This window comes from Oreochromis aureus, linkage group 23, assembly GCF_013358895.1.
Source record: "Oreochromis aureus strain Israel breed Guangdong linkage group 23, ZZ_aureus, whole genome shotgun sequence".
In the NCBI taxonomy this organism is placed as follows: Eukaryota; Metazoa; Chordata; class Actinopteri; order Cichliformes; family Cichlidae; genus Oreochromis; species Oreochromis aureus.
The window spans coordinates 28,987,534-29,012,700 of NC_052963.1; the positions used below are offsets into that span (position 1 = coordinate 28,987,534).

The 25,167-nt window shown below is 38.5% G+C and overlaps 1 protein-coding gene across 1 annotated transcript; it reads left to right on the top strand.

Annotated features, from left to right (window-relative positions):
• The first annotated feature begins 630 nt into the window (after positions 1–630).
• Positions 631–16,879, top strand: LOC116314062 (NLR family CARD domain-containing protein 3-like). The gene is made up of 11 exons (XM_039607064.1): positions 631–755; positions 2,152–2,283; positions 2,368–2,484; positions 4,209–4,287; positions 5,563–5,788; positions 5,955–7,115; positions 7,146–7,749; positions 9,620–9,793; positions 11,119–11,283; positions 15,015–15,061; positions 15,237–16,879. The coding sequence occupies exons 2-11, from the start codon at positions 2,195–2,197 to the stop codon at positions 15,755–15,757; spliced, it is 3,183 nt and encodes a 1,060-aa protein (XP_039462998.1). The 5' UTR covers positions 631–755; positions 2,152–2,194; the 3' UTR covers positions 15,758–16,879.
• Positions 16,880–25,167: the final 8,288 nt, after the last annotated feature.

Below are 25,167 nucleotides of genomic sequence, written 5' to 3' on the forward strand. Positions count from 1 at the left end.
TAGTAAAAATGTAAAAATGTGAGATGAAAAAGTGTCAATGATATAAAATAATTTACTAAACACGCTTAAATCTAATATTTTATGTTCACAATAAACATGAAAAATGGGCTCATCTCAGCGAGGAAGACTCTGAGGAAGGAGAGACTGACAAGGGAGGAGGAGAGAAGGGAGCAGGGAGGAAAAGAAAGGAAGGAGACAAAGAAAGACATAAAGGAAGTAAAGGAAGTCCTGCCTTGCTAAAAAAAAGGGGTTAGGAAGGAAGCACACAAAGAAAAATGAGGAGATGAGATAGAGTGAGGGAAAAAAGGAAAGAAAGGGAAGTAAAAATGTAGAAAGAGAGGACAGAGGAGACAATGTAAAAGAAAGTAAAGGAAATAGGAAAAAGTAAAGGTGTATAGAGGTAGGAAGGAGGTGGAAATGTGCATATTCCAAATAACACGGACAGTCTGACTGTGGCTGAGTTTAGGAGGTGAATATGATCTTATGTATGTTTAGGACATCACAGTTAGAGCTGAAACCTGTTGCAGGTTAATTATTGATCCAATTACATTCATTTAAGGGTGTGGCAGCTGATCTTTGACCTGTGAGCTGGAATTTCAGACTGTTTTATCTGTCAAGTGTTTAATGTGACGGCAGCCTGCAAACACAGAGGACTGATTTCGGAGAAGAAGCAGAGGATTTTCTCTGTTTCTACACAGACTTGGTCCAGACAGCAGAGAACTGCATAGTGAAGAAGTTCATGGGAAGAAGCTGAAGTAAGTACAACTTTAACTCATTCCATTCTCTGAGGTTTCCTCTCTGAGATTTGTTCTCCTTACATCACATCAGACTAACAGTCTGTGTGGGCGTCTTCATCAGACTGTGCTGCAGGTCGGTACCAACGTCATGAAGTGTTCCTCACACATATGCCACTGTTTGATCCTCTTTAACAGAGGAAAGTTGACTGTGCTGTGATGTTTAGTCACACTCAGTGTTCATGTGGATTCTGAACAGGCTCACAGTCCAAAAATCAAACTGGAGTCCTGATATGAGAACCTGCTTCAGACGCTGGACTCCAGTTTGACTCTGAAGTTGTTTTATGAAGGATCAGAGTTCATGTTTGTTAAATATTCTCCAGAATTCATGGAAAATATTTAACAGGACTCAGTGAGTGCCCCCTGCTGGTTCTCTCTGACTGCTGCTTCCAGTCTCCAATGATTCTGTAGATGGATTTATGAGTTTTTGAGGGATTCGCTGCAGTCATGCTGTAGTTAGTCCCTCACAGCTACACAACTACACGTACATTTTTCATTTTCAGCTCAGTGTTGTCTGCACAGCAACTTTTCTTCATCTGGCACTTTCCCTTCATCAGAACAATTTGATCTTCTAGTTTCAGATGAATTCAAATGGAATCCGTCAGTGGTAAAAAAAAAAAAAAAATTGAAATCACAGCATTTAAACTCTATAAACACACAGAGTCAGACCGCTGATACTGACAGCTCACACATGAAGTCACAGTTGAACATTTGTCTCCAAATCTGCACAGAGACATAAAAACGGAGCCAAATTGAACACAATAGATTGTTTCATTGATGATGATAATAAATACCCGTGTCACATGTGACATGTGACGTTTGGGGGGAGCACAGAGGGATGGTGTGCACTAAAAGAACTTACTGTTCCGTTAAATAAGCCTCTCAACGAGCCCTGACAGTGTGCAGTAATAGTGTAAATAACACCAGTGGAAAGTTGTCATTGATGTGTTGTGTTCATCAAAAGTTCAATTACATGATGGTCAAAGTAGCAGTTAAAATATAATCACTGACAAATTCTCACAGTGTGACAGCAGAGTTTACTTCAGAGATCAAATTAATATTTATTTTTCTAACACTTCAGTAACGCTGCTAAAAATATTTGGAACTTTTTAAAATGTTAGTTTGCTGTGTCTTGGCTGAATATATTGTCATGTGTGCAGTTTCATGGCTCCATTTAGTGGACTGATAGTAGAAGTAGAGCAGCTGATGGCAGCTTCCCCTGCCTCACACTGCTGCCTGACTGCATTCAGCTGACACTGAGATGAAGCAGAAACGAAGAAGACAGAAGAAGACAACACACAGGATGGAGGAGGGTTTCAGTTTATGTGCACATGAATAATTTGTGTTTCCTCTCCAGGTGAAGGTAGAAAGTGTTTGTGAGCTGATGTGGATGTGAATTCATGGATCAGTGTGAGGACAGAGAGGAGGGAGTCCCTCCCTCTAAAACTACTCTGTGTGGGGAACATGAGAGCCAGACCAAAGCTCACAGGTGAGATGACCATCTCTAACTGTCCATGACTCTTCTCTATGTCACAGCTCAGCACTCACATCACTGCTCCATCATTATTCACAGGAAGAAACGAGGAACTAAACGGAAACTTAAACCTGAACCCACCTGTGTGTCTTTAAAGAGTGACCGTTCTAAACAACACATATTTGAATTTAAAGAACAACCCTCCGCTGCAGAGAGGTGAGCTGATAGTAACACATCTGTATCCAAATAAAAATTTGGAAGACCTTCAGAAAGCCTGGAGATCTATTGCTCAAGACCAGTTAAAACAAAATAAAAAATTACAAGAAGGTCTGAATTTCTAGAAAAAAAATGTAACAGAATAAATGCTGACTCAAGACTTGGATTTTACACAGTGCTATATCTTAATATGTGTAAGAAACATGGATAAATGTGAGGACAGAGAGGAGGGAGTCCCTCCCTGTAAAACCACTCTGTGTGGGGAACATGAGAGCCAGACCAAAGCTCAGAGGTGAGATGACCATCTCTGACTGTCCATGACTCTTCTCCATGCCACAGTTTAGCACTCACATCACTGCTCCATCATTATACACAGGAAAAAACAAGGAAATAAATATTAACATGAACCTGGACCTGGGCATGGACATAGCTCTGTGTCTTTAAAGGCAACTGGTCAAAGGATATTGATTAAGATGCTGTACTTAACTCAGTTTTTCTGAATTAATTTGACAACATGTTTAATTTCAGCTCAGCTATTTTACACACATTTCTATGTTCATCTGTGAAGTGGTATGCATTGAAGTGATGCCACAAGAACACTGATTTCTTCAGCATTATAATAAAAAAATCATTTAAATGGTCATCACTTTCTGGAGCTGATTTTATTAGACCATATCATTATACAGTATAATAGATCAGTTCTGATGTAAAACACTTTACTTTATTTTGATTTGTTATTTTATTATTTTAGTTTTGTAAATCTCTCTTTCTGACTTCTGCTGAAAATTTTGTTCTGTAAGATTCTATATAAGTGAGGGATTTAGTGTGTTTACACAGGTCTATAAGAGTCTGTTAGTCTATGTTTTCACCTGGTCTTGGTCCTTTGTATAGCCATAAAGTTATTAAAGTGTTGATTCACTGTTGAGACGAGGTAGCAGAGTTGCTGACTTATATAATTTCCTACATCTTCCATCTTTCTGTCATCTGTGCCTTAACCATAAAACTGTAAAACTCCATCCCCACAGAACACCTAAAGTAAGTGAACAAAAAACAAACAAACAAAATCATCTATTCCTAAAATTCAAAAAGAAAAATGTAAAACAAGCAAAATAGTTGAATGTTGAAACTAGATCTAGTTTGGTCTGACTCTTCTAAGTCTCTTTTAGTATTTGCAGTGCTTAGTGTTTAGTATTATAGTAAATAACTAACATGTTAACCTATTCCATCTTACAGAGAGCTGGTTACAGCAGGAGGAGTATGTTAAATTAAATTAATCAACATCCCAGAATCATTCTAATGTCAAAATCCTCTGGATTTATAACATCCTGAGATTAATATCTAAAAATATATATAGTACTTGCACTGCAGATTGTTTGAGGGAATTGAATCTTTAGTCTTTAGTATATATTTTTATAGCAGTATTTTGTTAAATGTGTTTTAATAAAAGGTTTTATTTTGGCAGTTTGAACAGACTGAACAGAAACTGAACGTGTTTGTTGGTGGTGATCAGATGACAACAGCACTGTCAAGAATACAGGAAGCTACTGATCTTCATTCTTGTAAATGTCTCTATTCCAGATACTATAGGGCACCTTCAGAGCTCCAGGCTCAAGGTGTTTAGCAGGTGGAAGCTGTTTTGTAGGACGTGGAGGAACAGCAGCTTCTTAGATAACTGATTATAATGTTTTGTTGTATTATTCATATTCTTCATAACTCCTCCACAGAGGACAGCAGGAATGCCTAGAGGTTCCCAGTGGCCAGTCTTTCAACCAGCATCAAAAACAACTGGACTCCATATTTACGGTTTGTCCATCCACATCAACTACTTTCACATCTATTCGGTTGATAGCCATTTCCATCTTTTGGATCAGGAAGTAGAGCCAGTTTGTCTTTCAAACAAAAGGTTGGTGGTCAGACCTCTGACTTCTCTAAGCTGCATGCCATAGTAGATAAGATGTTTACTTTTAGCTACAGTCACAGTAATGTTTGTACCAGAGTGTAAAGAAATGCTGAGGTAAACCGACATATGACCTTGACAACACCTGCATATCAGAGCTTGTGGTACCTTATTATCTCTACAAATGGCTTTACTCTTTGACTGCATGCTTACTTATAGTTCTTTGCATCTGTAGTCCATTGGCAGGTCATATACAGAAGATCATAAAGGTATCACACAAAGAATAAGTCAAACACAACACATTCAAACTTTCATTTTGATAAAGCTTATGAATAGGGCTGGATCAGGTGAACCTGCTTTGACTTTAGACTAGGTGCAGATATAGAAGGAGATGGAGCGGAGATTTAAACCAAAAGTGAACCGTTTTATTTTGGCTGATAAACATGAATACAAAATAAGGCAAGGCAAACTGGGCGACAAACTAAACTGCAACCTACACTGAGAAAACTAAACAATATCACTGTGACTTAACACGATAACTATGATTGCTATGATGACTGTGACTACTATGAGTGCTATGGCTAGACGTGGTAACACAGACGTTCTGACAAAGACAGAATGGAACACACATACTATATACACACAAGGGGTGATCAGGGGAAGTGGAATCACATGGGGAAACGGCTGAGAAAAATGAACATGACACCACAGGGGAAGTGTACAACTAAGCACACTGAACGAGGAAACACCAGACCTTCAAAATACAACAGGAAACACAGACGTCGACACGACAGCACCAACTAGACAACATGAAATACGCTGACATGAAATACATGGCAGACTACATAGAGATGACCAGAACAGGCTTACAGAAGAGGACATAGATGGATCTAAATTAGAATAGACTCAACTAAAACCTAACTAATAATGCAACACCAGAATTACACATATATTTATAAGAAAATACAAATTTACCAAAAACACTCAAAATGCTTGGCCAGAGACCCAGCCCCTGACACTAAGATTATGTTTCACTTTTCTCTTTAGCGCCCCAGGCGTTTATTTACCATTACTGAATGCCCCTTGATATTAGTATTCTGTTTTTCCCCTTTTGTTCTTTCATTGCTGAATAAGCCAAAGTTTTTCAGTGACTGAGACATTAATATAGTATTCTGTTCCAGCTCCTGGAGAACAACATTGTCACCTATGTGAAGACTGAACTGAAAAAGATACAGGAGAGTTTGAGCTCAGATTACCCCGAATGCTTAGAGGATCAGAGGGGAGATGAGGGGATAAGGCATGAGGATGAAGCGCAGAGGAGGACCAGCAGGGAGGCATTCATGATGATCTTACTAAACTTTTTGAAGGGAATGAAGCAGAAAGAACTGGTCGAGCGCCTGCAGAATAGTAAGAGGAATTCTTTTAAAATTTAAGTTGATGGATGAACATTTATCCAACACATGTGTCAAGAGATCTACCAAAATGTATTCAGACACCTGTTTGTTGTAGAAATAAGTGGCATTTCTAGTTTATTAATACTTACTTGATATTTTTTGCCTTTTTGTGCCTTTAGGAACTCGCACTGTAGTTTGTCAGAACCAAAAATCTGTTTTAAAAAAGAAGTTCCAGCGTGTGTTTGAGGGGATCGCTAAAGCAGGAAATCCAACACCTCTGAACGAGATCTACACAGAGCTCTACATCACAGAGGGAGGGACTACAGAGATCAATGATGAACATGAGGTCAGACAGATTGAAACAGCATTCAAGAAACCAGGTAGTTTAGAAACTACAATCAGACAAGAAGACATATTTAAAGGCTCACCTGGAAAAAATAAACCAATCAGAACAGTGCTGACAGAGGGAGTGGCTGGCATCGGTAAAACAGTCTTAACACAGAAGTTCAGTCTCGACTGGGCTGAAGACAAAGCCAACCAAGACATCCAGTTCATGTTTCCATTCTCTTTCAGAGAGCTGAATGTGCTGAAAGAGGAAAAGTTCAGTTTGGTAGAGCTTGTTCATCACTTCTTTACTGAAACCAAAGAAGAAGGAATCTGCAGTTTTGAAGACTTCCAGGTTGTGTTCATCTTAGATGGTCTGGATGAGTGTCGACTTCCTCTGGACTTCCAGAAGACTAAAATGGTAACTGACCCTAGAGAGTCCACCTCAGTGGATGTGCTGCTGGTAAACCTCATCAGGAGGAATCTGCTTCCTTCTTCTCTCCTCTGGATAACCACACGGCCTGCAGCAGCCAATCAGATCCCTCCAGAATGTGTTGACATGGTGACAGAGGTCCGAGGGTTCACTGACCCTCAAAAGGAGGATTACTTCTGGAAGAGATTCAGAGATAAGGGGAAGGCCAACAGGATCATCTCCCACATCAAGACATCACGAAGCCTCCACATCATGTGCCACATCCCAGTCTTCTGCTGGATCACTGCTACAGTTCTGGAGGATGTGCTGAAAAAGATAGAGGAAGGAGAGCTCCCCAAGACCCTGACTGAGATGTACATCCACTACCTGGTGGTTCAGGCTAAACTGAAAAAGGTTAAGTATGACGGAGGGTCTGAGACAGATCCACACTGGAGTCCAGCAAACAAGGAAATGATTGCATCGCTGGGAAAACTGGCTTTTGAGCAGTTGCAGAAAGGCAATCTGATCTTCTATGAATCAGACCTGACAGAGTCTGGCATTGATGTTGAAGCAGCCTCAGTGTACTCAGGAGTATTTACACAGATCTTTAAAGAGGAGAGAGGACTGTACCAGGACAAGGTGTTCTGTTTCGTCCATTTGAGCATTCAGGAGTTTCTGGCTGCTCTTCATGTCCATCTGACCTTCATCAACTCTGGACTGAATTTGCTGGAAGAACAACAAACAACCTCCCAGGAGTCTGAAACAGGAGAATCTGCAGAGAAACACTTCTACCAGAGTGCCATAAACAAGGCGTTAAAGAGTCCAAATGGACACCTGGACTTGTTCCTCCGCTTCCTCCTGGGTCTTTCACTGCATACCAATCAAACTCTCCTACAAGGGCTGCTGACACAGAGAGGAAGTAGCTCACAGATCAATCAGGAAACAGTCCAGTACATCAAGAAGAAGCTCAGTGAGAATCTGTCTGCAGAGAAAAGCATCAATCTTTTCCACAGTCTGAATGAACTGAATGATTGTTCACTAGTAGAGGAGATCCAACAGTCCCTAAGTTCAGGAAGTCTCTCTACAGACAAACTGTCTCCTGCTCAGTGGTCAGCTCTGGTCTTCATCTTACTGTCATCAGAAGAATGTACTGATGTGTTTGACTTGAAGAAATACTCTGCTTCAGAGGAGGCTCTTCTGAGGCTGCTGCCGGTGGTTAAAGCCTCCAAGAAAGCTTTGTAAGTAAAAACATACTCAACCCTTTTTTCTTAAAATTTTGATTTGAATTGTCAAAACAGTAGGCCAGCACAGTTTCCGAGAGAAAACCCTGAAGAATGTAATAAGTGCAGGCACTATTAAGTTTCAATAGTTTTAGAAACTAAAAGTATTTAGTTGTCACTACACAACCAAGTATACAATAATTCTAATATTTCAACCCAGCAGAAAGTCTCAGAATTTCTCAAACACTTTTCGGTATAATCCTTAAATAAAGTACTATCCGGACCCATTGCTGATAATTAACTCCATAAAAAGAAATACATTAAAATATTTTTAAAAAACAATATATGCTTTGTTTATTTGCACTTTTGAACCATCTGTTACTATACTGTTCTCTCTTAAGTTCTCATTCATTTTTCCTCTGTTCTTCAAAAACAAATTTCTGTCTGTCATTGCACTGTTCATTAAACACGTGACTTAGCTTTTTATATGTTACAATCATCCTTGCTTAATCTTAGTAAACTGGATCATATTCCTTATGTATCAGAACAATCTTTGATTCTTGGATAAAAATATCTTTTTCTATCCTCTAAATATACATTACTTTTATTGTGTCGTATGCTTGAGAAATTCCACAATCAGTCTGCTTGATGATTGTGAAATTGATTGCTTATATCGATCTATGTCCAGAACCAATTGTACTCTCTCCTGAAGAATTCAGCTGCCAACACCAAGTGCCTTCAGGATCCATTTCACCAAATCAAGAACATAGGTCTAACCCTTCAGTCTGAGGTTGTTGACTTGTCTCTAAGTCCGGGAATTCTGTTCTTCAATTCTAAAACATATACATTAGTTAGCAGATTGTAACTATATCTTCTTCTGATGCTAGTAATCCTAGCTCAGTTTGTAACTCACCTTCAGCGCAATCTTGTATCTCCTTTTTCACCTCTGTTATGCTTGCCATAATAGGATGTATTTTAGAGGAGAAACTTGTACCTCTTAACTTAAATCAGCACTGATTCATAATATACCACTCCCTGGACCTCCCACCAAATGCTTTCCATTTCAGAGGTTTTTCCACTTCACAAAACTGTCACGGTTCTGGGTCCGTTGGACCCAGTATTTTGAGTTTATTATATTTTGGTTTACTTTTGCATTATGGATTGTTTCTTATGTTTCTCTGGCACTTTGTGTTTCAGTTATCTTGGTGTTTTGTTTTTTCTCATTTGGTGGTGATGGTGGTGATGATGATTATTGTTATTGAGTTCCATGTTTCTGTTTATTGGTATTTAGGATTTGTGTTCTCATGTTTTGTGTGAGTTTAGTTCCATGTGTCATTTTCTGTCTCTCTCAGTGTCAGGTCTGCGTCTTGGTGTTGTGTTCTCATTTCCTGTTTTAATGTGAAGGTCCGCGTCTCATGTGAGTGTGTTCAGTTTTACCCCTGTCTCGTCTTGTTGATTATTCCCAGCTGTGTTCCCCACCTGTGTGTAATCTCCTTGTGTTTCTCTGTGTGTATTTAAGTCGCGTCTTCTGTGTTTGTAGTTGCTGGTCCGTCTGTGTATCCACCCTGTTCCATTCTGTGTGTCTCCCTGCTGTCCGTCGTCCGTTACCTCCGCTCATCCTCCTTCATGTTCAGGTCTTGGTTTGTATCAGTAGTTTAGTTGTTCTCAGTTTAGATAGTCGTCGGTCCCGTTTGCTGTTTTGTCTTTTCTTTTGTGTTTAATAAACCACCCTCTCACCTGTACGACTGCCTGCGTTTGGATCCTCCTTCACCTTTTTCACACGGCTCATCTCACTCGCCGTGACAAAAACACCTCTATCCATACACCACAGATGATGCTCCAGACTGTATCAAAGTCTTCATCATTATTTCTCTTTCTTGTTTTTCAGATTGAGTGGCTGTAACCTCTCAGAGAAAAGCTGTGAAGCACTGTCCTCAGTTCTCAGCTCCCACTCCTCTAATCTGAGAGAACTGGACCTGAGTAACAACAACCTGCAGGATTCAGGGTTGAAGACTCTCTCTGCAGGACTGGAAAGTCCACATTGTACACTGGAAACTCTCAAGTCAGGATTCAGACTTTTCAACTGACCATTTAAATCTCAGTTTGTTACTGTATACTCAAATAATCTTTATAGAAATGTTGAGTGACCTTTTATCTACCATTTACTACATCATTAGCCTTACCATAAAAGGTGTTCATAATCAAAAAAATTTTGGGTAGTTATTAAAAAGGCAGAATCTCTCAAATGCAAAGATGAGGAGAGGTTTTACAAATCTGAAAGACACTGTATACAATTGGTAAAAAACTTCAGAATAATTTTTCTCAGTGTAAAATATGAAGACTTTGAATATCTCATTATCTACAGTATAAAATATCAAAATATTAAAATAATCTGGAGAAATCTCTTTGGATATTGGTTACCTGCAATCTTCAAAGGCCTTGGGCAACACTGCATTAAAAACAGACATGTAATGGAAATCAAAGCATGCGCTCAGGAACACTTCCAAAAAACTGTACCTGTCTTTAAAAGTTTAACATGCAATCCACACATGTAGGTTAAGGTTCTAGTATGCAAGAAGAAGACATTTCGGAATATGATCCATCTTTTGCTATCTACGTTTAGGTGAAAATCTTGTACTTTTATTCTATATTTAATGTGATATGAAATGGCCAGTACCCCCAATAAAAAAAGTAAAACTGTTGGCTTACTAGTAACTGGGTTCATCATTATAACAATCTATTGCTTATTTTTGATTAAACTTTAAATATGGCAAAAGACCATGTCAAATACACAATGTTGAAAGCTGTTTTAATGTCAGCTTTTCAGCTGTATCCAGTCACTGCTCTCCTGTCAGGTCCTGGCATCCTACTGAAATAGGGAAGGCAATGCATAAACATGCTGGTGATTTGCAGCTATAAAAAGGGACTCCTTCCAGTGGTGCAACACAAAAATAAGAAATTATAAAACAGTCATTCAGAAACAAAATGTACAAAATCCAAAATAAATTATGTTGTCCTAAAAACTCCCTGAAACTTAAGTTGATAAAACATACCACACTGATAGTACTGACAGGGATTAGAAAGACAGAACATATTTCGGCCATAACAGGTTCTCTTAATGACTTTCTGTTAAATCTCTTGATGATTCTTTAAGACCTCATTGTACCTTATTATCCCAGCAAAGCGCCTCAGTTTCAGACTGCAGTCCTACTTGTGGCTCCTAGAGTTTCTGAAAATAGATGTGTTTTATTTAAATAAGTTGACACAAGTAGTATTATTTGTTGTAACTTGTCACATTATGAATAGAGCTAAAATGAACTGAATGATGCAATGGATGGATGGCATTGAGTCTGTTCACAGGTGGATTGTTATTTGGCATGTCTGCAGGCTCTCAGGCTGTCTAATAACAGAGGAAGGCTTTGCTCGTCTGGCTACAACTCTGAGTTCCAAACCCTCCCATTTGAAAGAGCTGGATCTGAGATACAATCATCCAGGAGAGTCAGGAATCAAGCCACTGTCAGCTGAAGTGAAGGATCCATATTGGAATGTCAGGTATGGAGAAAATGTCCTAAACAGAAGGAAGAGATGGTAACATTTTTTGTGTGTCCTTCATTGAGTTCCTGTTGGTCAAGACCTTTTCTAGGTACAATAATGTTAACCGCATTTTGTTGCCATTTATTCACTATTTAGATAGATCTCTTTTTAGCCATTCTAGTTTATAACTGGCGAAGTCATTGTTAGAAAATTACTATTCTCCCCATGAGCTTAATTCAGATTAATATCTTTGTAGTGATAAGTCTAAAATGTGTTTAGCCTACCTTAGCATAAAAACTGTAAACAGCAGGATCACTTAGCCTACAGCAGGTTGATGAAAAGAAGAAAAATAAATTATGACCAAGATTTTATAATCAAGAACGGTGGTATATTTTACAGCTTAGGGAAAATATGTTTTGTACAGTTAAAGGCAAGCACACTTGCAGAATAGGAAAACATACAAACTTTTCTGCAAATACTAGAGCAGCTTACTGAAGAATTAATCGTTTACAGTCGTTTTTGTACAGTTTACAGTTACTGTCATTTTTTTACTGCACTCATACTTGCAATATTTGTATCACATTTTCATTTATAGCATTTTAACTATGTTTTCATTTGCACTGTTGCAGTATTAACATAATTTATTAGTTATAACAACCGAAGGCTGGCTTTAAAATTTACGTCATGCAACACATGACAGTTAGAACATCTCTCATCAACACGCACTTTTTAACAGTAAACGCACAAAAAGCAAATAAGTGGCTGACATCCAGAAGTTACCAATGGCTGGACAAAGTTGGACTGAAAGACAGCACAGAGTCACTAATCATGGCAGCACAGGAACAAGCTCTGAGCACAAGAGCCATAGAGGCTGGGGTCTATCACACCAGGCAAGACCCCAGGTGCAGGCTTTGTAAAGATGCCCCTGAGACAATCCAGCACATAACAACAAAGATGCTAGCTGGCAGGGCATACATGGAACGCCATAACCAAGTGGCCGGCATAGTATACAGAAACATCTGTGCCGAGTATGGCCTGTAAGTCCTGAGGTCAAAATGGGAGACACCCCCTAGGGTGGTGGAGAATGACCGAGCTAAAATCCTGTGGGACAAAATGGTGGTGGCTAACCAACAGGATATAGTGGTGGTAGACAGCCATAGTGATTGACATAGCAATACTGAATGACAGCAACAACAGGAAGAAGGAACACGAGAAGCTTGAGAAAAATTCCAAGGGTCCAGAGAAGAGCTCGAGAAGATGTAGAGGTAGAAGGTAACAGTGTTCCCAGTGGTAAACAGAGCACTAGGTAGAATGACTCCCAAGCTAGGCGAGTGGCTCCAGCAGATCACAGGAACAATACTGGAGAGAAGGGGAATATCTATATATATGGACATGTTGAATATTCGTAAACCATTTTAGCAACAAACATATTTCTTCTATTATATTCAGATACCATTTTACACAACTCAATATCTCAGAACTTTTTATAATTTTAGTTATTTATTTTTCAAATCCTATCCTGTCTGAAAAGCTTTTGAAAACAGAATTATGATCTGAATGAACTGCTGTGCGAAACACATTTTTCTTTTCCAAATTCTCTATAGGCTCCTCTATAGACAATCTTTAAATGGCAGGCAAAAAATACAATTAAATGATAGAGCACAAATAGAAAAGTACAATGTATCACTAACTGCTTCCCCTATCAGAAACAAAAAAGGGAGGACAAAAATAAACACCATACACACAAAAATATGAAAATGCAAAAAACCCCCAAAATGCTTATTGTGGTGTGATCTGAGCCATTCTCAGTCCCCAAAGAAGAAGGACGTGAGGCCAACAACTGAGTATCTTTCCTAGCAAAAGCAGGAGGTAGCCCCACAGTCACCCAAGGCCAAATGGCGACAGTCCCAGAGAACCAGAGGCAATGGGCCTGCCAGAGGCCAGTCTTCCTGGCAAAAGCCGAGACCCCTAGGCGCCCAAGAACTGGCCGGCAGAGATCCCCCCCTTCCCCAACATAAAATAGTTCCAAGACACCCCCAAAGGAGTGGGCCAATGACCACGCCAGAACATCCAACCATGTACCATGGAACCAACAAGTGACCACATTCCAGGGAGGGGCAGTGCATTATGAACTCTGCAATCATCAGTCTACTTCTCAAACCAAGCAAAGATTCTACACTTCCATCAAGCTACTACCCATTTCAGTTATAAATGTAGATCTTGAAATTGCAAAAAGTTAATTCTGTTTATCTGGACATAATGTTTTCAGTGGGAAAAACATTTAATTACTCGTCCAAGAGACTTGAAATACCTTGACCTTAAGACCTTGAAATACTTTGAAAAATCTATGCCAATACATCCTGAGCAATCAGGTTATATCAACATAGACACTTGCTAATAATACATGCCAATAATACAAATAAACAAATAAATGTAATAGATTATTGCTACATCAACAAATTAGATGCAGAGATAACATTTGACCGGATAAACTGAAAATTTGTATTAGCATTTCTACATACATTTGGATTTTGGTTCTTTCTTCATTTGTTGGATCAAGACTGATCATGATTAGACTATACAGCTCTCCAAATGCATGGTTTATGGCAAATGATCCTACTTTCCAAAGCTTCAACCTACAAAGGGGCACCAGAAAGGACTGTCTGCTTTCCCACTTGCATTTTTGTTATTTTCATTGTGCTACTAGCATCAACAATCTGACAATATGTAAATATTAAAGGAGCTGAAACTGAAAATACAGCCTATATGCTAATGATGTATTACTTTTCTTTAAGAACTCACAAAGACGATCACACTTATAGATAAGTTCTCATCTATATCAGACAACTCCTTCAGCTTGAGTAAATCATCAGTTCTGCCTCTCAATTGTAATATTCAGAACACCTCCAAAACTCCACTACAGTTAGGTAACATCAAAAATCTATGTATAAATTTTTCTGCCAGGCTTTCAGACTGGATGAATCATATTCCTCTGCTTAAAATTGATGATCAAAGGATGATCTCATATGTTGGAGAACTTTACCTATATCACTCATGGGAAAAGCTACCTAAAATGGTGATTCTTCCTAAAATAAACTACTTGTTTCCACTGATCCTCAATGAAGCCTCTATTATTTGTTTTGAATCATTAGATTCCAATATTTCAAAATTTTTATGGAAAAATAAACTATCACAGATAAGTCTAAAAACTCTAAAACAGAATGGTACGCTAGAACGACCAAATTCTTATCACTACTTCTCATCAAATAGATTGCTATATGTTTCAAAATGGATTAAACCAGGTATGTTAGACACCCCTCAGCAGGACCTGGAACAATCATTCTCTGGAAAGGTAAAAGTATCTAATCTGCCTTTCATAAGCTCCAATATTAAGCATTTTAACAGCTTTACATTTTTTTTAATAATAACAAATTCAGTCATGAATCAAGATCATGAATGAGAGCAAAGACATGGAGGTATCCTTTCCAGCTAAACAGAAGAGGAATATAAAGATTATGAAGGTCACAATTTGAATCAGTCATATTTCATTCAATACAGTGGTGTACTAACAGATCCAGGATCAGTCCAAAACATCAGCAGTTTGATCCACGTATGGATTGAAGTGTATTTGTGAAAATGTTGGACTGTTCCTTTATCAATGTAAAACAGTATGTGTGTGAGAGTGACGTAATGTCCATGTGTGCATGATGAAAGAGACTGTGCTGGTCTGACCCCCCTCCTCCTTTCAGGGTGGAGCCTGCTGGAGTCCGATGGTTGACACCAGGTCTGAGGAAGTGTAAGTGTGTATTTAATGTGATTCATGAAAATAAAGCAGCACACATTCAACCATCTTCAAACTGTCACATCACTCATTCACATCTCTGATGTCAGGAGTCATCATCAAAGTGTCAATCAATGAACAGATGATTGATCAATAACTGCAACTGGATTGTGTTTGTTCTCTCCATCAGATTCCTGTCAACTCACAATCGACAGAAACACAGTAAACAAAAGACTCAAACTGTCTGACAACAACAGGAAGGTGACATGTGTGGATGAGGTTCAGTCATATCCTGATCATCCAGACAGATTTGATGGGTGGCCTCAACTGCTGTGTAGAAATGGTCTGACCGGTCGCTGTTACTGGGAGGTTGAGTGGAAAGGAGACGTTTATATATCAGTGAGTTACAAAAGTATCCGAAGGAAAGGAGGTTGTGATAACTGTTTGTTTGGATGGAATGATCAGTCCTGGAGTCTGTACTGCTATGATGATGGTCCTCGTTCTGTAGGGCACAATAACAAAGTAACATCCATCTCCTCTTCCGTCTCTAACAAAGTAGCAGTGTATGTGGACTGTCCTGCTGGCACTCTGTCCTTCTACACAGTTTCCTCTCACACTCTGATCCACCTCCACACCTTCAACACCACATTCACGGAAACTCTTCATCCTGGATTTAGGGTCTGGTCTGGTTCCTCAGTGAGTCTGTGCTGAGTGTAAAGAGTGTCCTCCTGTTAAAGAAACACTCTGACTGTTGAACAGATAGTTCAGTCTGTACATGTCTGTTTCTTTCGCTCAGAAACATGTTTTCAGATTCATCGATTCAATCAGTTGATGTTCTGTTCTAAATGATTCCTTGTAAACTTCTTCCTCTTCAGTCCTTTAAAGATGGAAGCTACGATTATTCAAGGATCCACACATTGTTTTTCTGTATTTCTCCACTCAAAGCTTCACAGTGAATATCAGCATGTTGTGTTTTCTCTGAAGCTCAGTTCGCAACCAGCTGAGCTCATTAAAATGAATGTTTGATTTCTCTTTCTTAATGAGATTTTTTCAACCTCTCCTGTTTTATTCTTACACTCATTTTTGGAACCTATCATAGAAGCAGGACAATAACGAAGGTCTCAATATTAGCAAATTTTCAAAATTACAGTTCTTTTGTGTTTTTTGCTTTTATTTTTTCCCATATCTTGAGAACAAGCAGACTGCATTAATATTCCATGAGTGAACAAGTTGACATCCCATATTACTCAGTGTATAAAATACATTCACCATTTCTCTTTTTTCTGCCATTCTATCTAAACAGTTGCTTTTAAAAACTGTTCCAATCAAAGAAACATGAACTTGTATTTTGATCAGATCGATACGTACAGCTTTGATGTCACAAACATCTCCCTGAACTCTTCACTAATGGTGATTTGTGGCCCTCTGCTGGTGAGAAGATGATGTCAGTTTAATGAACACAGATGACATGAAGTGTTTTTAAATCTGCTTTCTCTAATATTCAGGGTCATGCTGGCATACAAACAGTGAGTTTGAAAAAATGTTTATTTTGCATCCTTTTTAATGGATTTCTCAAATATCTGCTGATGTAGAAGTGAATGGAATGATTTTTTTTTCGCCTTTAGGATCCAATAATTTTAAAATGCTGCCGTTATATAACATGAAAATTATCAAATGTTATCAGAGACGCACCTGAAGACAGGGTAAACAATAATATTGTGTAACTAGTTGATAACAATCTGAATGGAGTTTTAATGCAATTCTAATGACTGTATTGAGGTATCACAATGTACGTGATTTTGCTAATAAATGCAAGAGGCTGCATTAAAAAAATTAACTAGTCTTGTGTTTGGTGATAACAGTTTGGTTATAATGTTCTCATAAATGCCTGTACATGGTAGTGTTTTAGGTTTTAGTTTAAATTATCACAAAGGGCCCTGGTGAAGAATCTTGAGGAATTTGACATTAGAACATGTTTAATTATTTGATTTCAGGACCAAATCCTGTTTTGATGGACAATTTTAGATTTACAGATGTGAGTAAAACTTCCTGTTCAATAATTTCTAAGGTGAGCTACAGTACAGTTTCATAGTGTACATGATGTGATCAACTGACCTGTTGCTTGTGCTCTGAGGTTTAGTGCTCTTTGTGGAATTACACAACTGATTTCAACAAGATGTAAGCAGATTTTTCAAGAGCTGCCTTGGCTGATTTCCAACCCTTATACTGACAGTATACTATTATCTTTATACTAGACCAGTGGCTTTCAAACTGTGGTACAAGTACCCTGGTGGTATGTAGCCTACCTCTAGTGGTACGCGGGAAGTCTCAAAAAAAAATTTAAGATTAAATAGTATACCATGTTCTGATTGAGATATTTCTGAAAAATTAAAACATACAGCTCTGCCATCATTTCCAACATAAACGAAGACAGAAAACTAGACAGCAGTGATGTTTGTGGGGTTACTGAAGTTGGGCTGGCTGGTATATAATGATGTCAAATCAAATCAAATCAAATTTATTTATAGGCACATTTAAAAACAATACGGGTTGAACCGAAGTGCTGTACATAATGAAAATAGTAAACATCCATAGAAGAAAAAAAAAAAAAAAGGATACATGGTGGCTAGCTACACAGCTATGTTAGCATAATATAAACACAGTGAAGCTGGAGGATGAACGCTAACTTTTTTCCACTTGATAAAAGTTAACGTGAGGGTTCCTGATGGTTAGGGACAAATGCAATCGCATGGCAAGATGTGGTAAATAGTCTAAACTTCAGTCATGAGAAAAACTGAGATAATCCATCCCCAATACGAGGTTAGTAATATACTGTTATATTACTAATATATTAATATACTGTTGCATGGGCTGGGCTGTAGTTACATCGTAAGATTTTAAAAACAGCTTTAAAATGAATAGTGGTAATAAAAGCCGAGAGAGAGAGAGGCCGACAGTGATCACTGACTTTTTAGGGGCTTGTTCAGATTAATTAGAACAAGATACAAAGCATTAAACCATGTTAAAAACACAACAGCCTTAATAAAAGCAGTTTTGACCCTGAAGCAGGGTTTGGGTATGTCATCACTTAAAGGCCGGATATCCAACCTAGTGAATGTTTTAATGCAGTACAGTTGTTATTATCACTTGTCACATCCTGGTTATGACAGTTAAAATAAATAACATTCATATAAGAAATGAAATTGTCTTGTGTAAACTGTACATGGTGTTAAATAAGCCTATACTACTGTAATTAATAGTCGGTCATAAGGGTGGTACTTCAAAAGCCACACATTTTATGAGGTGGTACTCACTGAAAAGTTTGAGAGCCACTGTGCGAGGCAGTATACAGTTGGTCAAGGTTGAATCCGATGATTTAATCTAAACATCATCAGATTAAATGCAAATAATTTCTGCTATGCTTGATGTAATTTAACACTGACCATGAGTGCGACAGCCACTGTGTATCGATCTACCAAAGTGCTTTACTGTAAATTCAGTGCTGTACAAAAACCTAACCTGTTAGCACAAAGCTAACCAGTATTTTGAGGTGGTTCTTGGGCACCTGTTTCATAATGGGACATCATAGTGCTGGATAATGTCTGTGTGGTAGTGTGTGGCTCCACTACAGAGCAGGGGTTGTGGCAGTACCCCCAAAGTTACTCTTCCACTCATATGTCATGTATCTTGTGTAAGACACCTATTTGTAACTGAGGTCGAGTCAGCTGCTGCTTAAATTTTCTTAAGCTCATTCTTGGTTTTGATGATAGTGCTTCTTGTTCTTTGCTGATTATTGTTTATGTCTGTGATGCCAGAGAAAAGACCACTTTGTAATGAATTATTTTCATATTTAAATATACCTAATGTATTTCAGTATGACTACAATTGTGCCTTTTAATCTCATGCTTAGGTGTGTGAGAGAGACTGATTGTGATTGTACCCTTTCTTTCCATGCCTGTATCTCAGGAGTTAGAGCAGGTCACCTGCTAATCAAAAGGTTGGTGGTTTGATCCCTGTCTCCTCCAATCTGCATGCCAGATGTCCTTGGGCAAGATACTAATACCATGTTGCTCTCTGATGTGTCCGTCCGAGTATGAATGTTAGATAAAAAGTACTTACATGGAAAAAAGTGCTTGGGTGAATGAGGAAAGTTGTGTAAAGTGCTTTGAGTGCTCAGAGCAAAACATTTGTTATAAGAACTAGTCCATTTACCATTTACTTCTCATGGTTACACACAGAAGGTAGTATGTGCTAAAATAGTCTAGCAAGGTTATAAAATAAATGAAAAACAAAAAGCAAAATAGAAAAGTTCTGCCTGCTCTGGTAATGAGACTGTAGGCCAGTAGACTGAGAAAGGCTCTTAAAATCAAAGGCTTATAAATAGCAGTTTTTCCAGGCGCCCTCCACAAAGTGGATTCTTCAGTTATGGTCAAGAGTAAATCTAACCTGGAGATGATTTATCAAACGGCCTCTTGATAAGTCCAGCAGTTGTCTTCAACTGCTGGACTTGAATTGAGCTCTCAGCAAACGGCTATGGGTGGAGAGAGAGGGGTTATCATGTGCCATGCAGTGTAAATGCACACATTCATATTTTAAACAGACAAAAAAAAAGACAGGTTGGGGCCACAAGAAAGTGTGAAGATGGTGGTAGGATGGCAGTCAAAACTTATCAAAAAAGATCAAAGCTTAGTACAAATCATTTTGACAGATTAAAGCCAACCTCATTCCATAAAATAATTAGGTCACAATTAATCACATTTTGATACTTAGTCTCTTATTTGCTCTTCTGACACTGAGATAAAGCAGAAAAGAAAAGCTGATATTTGGACAGCACACATGATGGAAAGGAGGATTTGAGTTGATGTGCACATGAATGATTTGTGTTTCCTCTGCAGGTGAAGGTAGAAAGTGTTTGTGAGCTGATGTGGATGTGAATTCAGCAGCATGGATCAGTGTGAGGACAGAGAGGAGCGAGTCCCTCCCTCTAAAACCACTCTGTGTGGGGAACATGAGAGCCAGACCAAAGCTCAGAGGTGAGATGACCATCTCTAACTGTCCATGATTCTTCTCCATGTCACAGCTCAGCTCTCACATCACTGCTCCATCATTATTCACAGGAAGAAACCTGGACCTCAACCCAGCTGTCTGTCCTTAAAGAGTGAACAGTCTAAAAAACGCTTGATTGAATTTAAGGAACAACCCTCTGCTGCAGAGAGGTGAGCTGACAGGAACGTTAACTTTTTGATAGCTAAAAATTTGAAGTCTGATTTAAATGAACTACTTGATGGTGTTTAATGGTTGCCAAAGTGCTTGCTCCTGGGGGGCCATATGATATGTTGGGGTTTCTTTATGTTATTTGACACTATATAAATAAAATTGAATGGTTCTGTAGGTTCATAAAGTATTACTAGTCTGTATATGAAGTATAATTAATTTGATGTTGCTGTAATTGCATAATGAGAGGGGCTAACTGGGGGGTATTTCCTATTTTCTTTTTCCTCCTTTAGCTGATGCTAAGTTCCCTAGTTCTTTTTTTATTTTGCTGGAAATACTTACATTGATTTATATAAACATGTAAAAATAATGTAAATACAGTATGCAAGGCAAAACAGAGTTTGTATAATTGTACTGACCATTTCTAATGAGATTTCGGCAAATACTAGTTGGATCAACTGAAGGGCCAGTGACATCTCTTTGATCCTTACTAAGGTCTATGTTGGAGTTTTTGCTATTAAGAACATGACTTTCAGATTCTGATAATTTCCTGTAGATTGTGTTTAAATCTCTTGTTTATTGGTTTGTTTTCAATTTTTCAGCTAATACCTCTTCGAGAATCACTTCGTTGGTGCATGAATGCTATTTTATGTCTGTCAAACTGTGTTATCTCTGACAGTTCCATAGATTCAACTAAAGAAATGGGAACAAATGTGTTCTTACACCAGATCATTATGTGTAAACAGAACCCATGCAAACATGGAACATGCAAACTCCACACAGAAGCGCCGCAGCCAGAATAAGTCATAGCTCCAGTTTTAAGAAGCTTAACAAACAAAAACATTATTCTGAAAATAATCAGATTCAGGTTCAGAGTGAACTGACAATGACTGACAAAGCAGCCTGTACCCAAATAAAAACTGTGAAAGACCTTCAGAAAGCCTGGAGAAATATTGTTCAGGACCAGTTAAAACAAAATAAGACAAGATTGTCTGGTTCTTTGAAAGGAAAAAGACTTGAATTTTACACAGAGCTGTATGTTATTACTGCTAATATACTCATATCACTGCTCGATCATTATTCACAGGAAAAAACATGGAATTAAACGCAAACAGCATCCTGGATCTGAACCCAGCTTAGTGTCCTTTAAGAGTGACCAGTCTAAAAAACGCTTGATTGAATTTAAGGAGCAACAACCCTCTGCTGCGGAGAGGTAAGCTGATAGTAACATGAACTCTTTGATACCTGTCAATTTGGTGTCTGATTTAAATGAACTACTTGATGGTGTTTTATGGTCACCAAAGTGCTCATAAGGGGTCATATGATTGTAAAGATTTCTCTGCATTAATGTGGGGTCTTTATCTTACAATACAAAGTGCCTTGAGGTGACTGTTGTTATGCTTTGATGCTTTATAAATTAAACTGAATTGAATTTGATTTGTCAATAGCCCTCATCTCTCTTCAGGAGATCAAGTAGTCAAAGTTCTTAAAGTGTTTCTGGTCAGTATATGAAGTATAATAATTTAACATTAAGCTAAAGCTTAATGTTAAGCCTGCTTAATCCATTCCCAAACCATGTTTAATGTGTACTTGTTCCTGGGTTATTTCCATACATCCTAACCAATTTCCTTCAGTCTGAGGGTGACCATCTGGGACTTCTTCCAGACCTTGGCACAGGGCTGACACATCATGATAACTTGTACTTATTTACAATTGCAAAGAACTGAAAGATTTTGGAATCTGCAGTGTTTTGAAATGGTTCCAGGAGACCATCCCAGTATAAATCTATAGTTCTTCTTAGATCTTCACTGAGTTCTTTGGACATTCCTGTTGTGCAGAGTATTGGTGAATCTAATGAGCGCTTTAAAACAAATCCTTTTTATGCTGCCAAAGACAAACTATCACAAATGTTCAGTTGTCCCTGGCTGCAACAATGTGTTGGCTGTTTTAAAATCAAGGATATACTGTTCAGTTTCATACCGGTCTGTTCGGCAGTAAGTGGTTCCTTCTTGTTTGGCTAGATGCACTCCTACAGGAAATCCAGCTGTTAGCTGTAATATTCAGGTTTGTAAAGCACTTTAAAAATGAGGCCTTGCATTCACTTTGCTTTTCCTCACTTCTGATCCAACCTAATATCATGACAAAGCATGTAATAGCCATGCACTGTGTCCATTTTATGCTTTGCCTCTCAAAACATGAAATATACAGGCACGTAGAAGTTGCAATAAATTGCAGTAACAGCAGAATGGGATATTTTATCTCAAGCCAACATGAAAATTATATGCGGGAAAGTTTTTAAACAGACAATATAACACATTTACATGTATATACATAATAGCCCACTAGCTTAATTGATTCTGATGATTAAGGACCATGCAATGTACTCAATATGTTTTTTGCTGACTACCAACTTCGTGGCTTTAAATATATTATCTCCCCATGCTTCTTCATGCATGTCTATTTCATGTTTTGGAGAGGCAAAGCCACAAATGGACATGTTTACAACATGTTTGATACTGGGTTTGATACAGTGATACTGAGTTGTCTAATATGAAGTATTAGACAGTCAGTGAGATGACATGAAGAAAAAAAGGTCTCCAAAAAGTGTAGCACCTTTCATTCTTCTTGTCTTTAATAGTAAGTGGCTAGCTGGACTCAGTCAGAAAAAGCCAGCTGTTAGCTGTAATGTTCGGGTTTGTAAAGCACTTTATAAATGAGGATAGTGTGGAGGAGAGCCTGTTTAAGTAAGGTAAGAGGTGTTTCACCGGAGTCAAAAACTTGTTTGTTTCCTCCTCTGGTCGGTTGTACCGAGCTGTGCTTTCAGCAGCAATCAGTATTCTCCCTTTTCCAAAGCACATCCAAACTACAAAACTAGGTTTCTTAGCAAAGCACGAATGGGAATCCCATCACTACTATGTCTCCAAAAAAGCCAAAACAATTCAGAGACTCAGAGAAATAGATGCCACACTTTTTGGAGACCTTACTTTTCTCCTGTCATCTCACTGACTGGACTCCATAATATTATTTCATAGTACTTCCAAATCTAAGTGAAGGAGATTTTAATGTGGAGATTTCTTTTTTCTTTTTGCTGCAGATGTGCTGATGATAGGATTTCCAATTGTCTTCAGTAACAACAGTTATGTTTTCGGTGTGATATGCATGTAGTAACATGTTATGTAGTAAACTGTTTCATTGTGCTTGGGAAAGGTGAGAATATTTTTTTGCATAAAGTAGTGCTGATCGCATCATGCAAATGTCTGCTTTCTCAAGTGATTGCATGGCCCAGTACAACTGGCCTGGCAGTCTGATGACTCAAACAGGCTCCACTGAGTCCTCATTTATATAGTGCTTTATAAATGAGTCAATTTAGCTAAACAACAGAGAAAGATTTACTCCTGAAGAGACAGACAGTGAAAGTGGAGAGTATATCCTAGATCTCTTAACATAAAACTCTTGGAAAAGACTGTTGCAGCCAGGAACAGGCCAAAACTGATCTCCTTAAACGTTCTTAAAAATTAAAATTTGAAAAAAATTCAAATAGATGTAACAATGTTACATCTATTTGAATTTTTTTTTAAAGCTGTGCTCCATCATGTAAATTAGCTTTTGTATGTGCATTGTTTTACATCCTCTTTAATTACTAAGCTAATATACTTCAACAAAGTTACCTTGGCTCATTTTGCTCAGTGGTTATTAATCCAGCATGGCGGACAGATAAGAGGAGGGAAAGGCAGGATCCCCTGCTTTCTGATTGGTTGAGCTCTTCCCCTAGTCCAGGGGTCTGCAACCTTTTACACCCAAAGAGCCACTTGGATCCGGTTTCCACGCAAAAGAAAACACTGGGAGCCGCAAATGCTTTTTGACATCTAAAATGAAGATAACACTGTATATATTGTTTTCTACCTTTGTGTGAACAACTAAGGTGTGCTGCTTATGAAATCCATGAAGTGCTACAGAGAAAATTACATTTTATTTATGTAATCAACACATTTTGAACTCTTAAAGAAATATAACAAAAGCAAAGACACCCAGCTGAACTAAAATGATCCATGTAGCAAACAAAAACTGTTGTGAGCCGCCTCCCTTATATCGCCTTTGGGCTGTTGGAGCCTTGACCTGACTTTAAAAAATAATTGGTAAAAAGCTCTATGCTGCTGAAAATGAAAAATAGATATTTGCAAAATTCTGCCTAAATATGTATTTTACCTGGTTAATGCGTGCGGCGGGGGCGTGGTCTGCAGCGCCGCTGCAGGGGAGGCGGACGCACCTGAGCTGCACCCGCAATCACGCCTCGCCGCCTTAAAGTCTGTGCTCTCTCTGCTGTTGTTGGTGGAGGTGTGTGTCGGGCTGTGAGCTGCGAAGCTAGCCGGCTGTATGCGTACAGCAACCGTGTGTGAAAAGTGGTCAATAAAGAGATGCTGAAAAGCGCTTTCATGCAAACATCGTCGGGTCTGCCGTGATGTGTTTACAATGGGACTTCTGATCCTGAACCTCTGCTCACAGCGTCTGCTAATCGGTGCTGTGCGAAGTCAGTTTACGCAGGACTGTAAGCTGTCATCTGTCATCTATGAGGCGTGAGCAGTGTTTGTCTTTAACATAGTTCACGGTGGAGCTGCTGACATAATGTGGATCCGAAGATCCATAATTGGCCTACCTGGGGTTGAAAGTCTCGATAAATGCACGGCGTTACGGCGGGAATACCGGCTTCCGCGAGTGTGACGCTTATATTGAGCGAGGAAAAAATAATAGAATATAATTTTATATTTATATTTCAATATCACAATAATCTTCCAATTTAGAACTACAAGTTTAAAAGAACTAACATAAATAAAATACACTTCAGCGAAATACTTCTAATTTATTTTCCCAAACCACGCGGAGCCGCACTATAAGGACTAAAGAGCCGC

Coding starts and splice junctions, on each gene's coding strand:
- LOC116314062 (XM_039607064.1), top strand. CDS start 2,195: ATGGATCAGTGTGAGGACAGAGAGGAGGGAGTCCCTCCCTCTAAAACT. Junction 11,284..15,014: donor GATCCATATTGGAATGTCAG/GTATGGAGAAAA, acceptor TCCTCCTTTCAG/GGTGGAGCCTGCTGGAGTCC. Junction 15,062..15,236: donor GACACCAGGTCTGAGGAAGT/GTAAGTGTGTAT, acceptor TCTCTCCATCAG/ATTCCTGTCAACTCACAATC.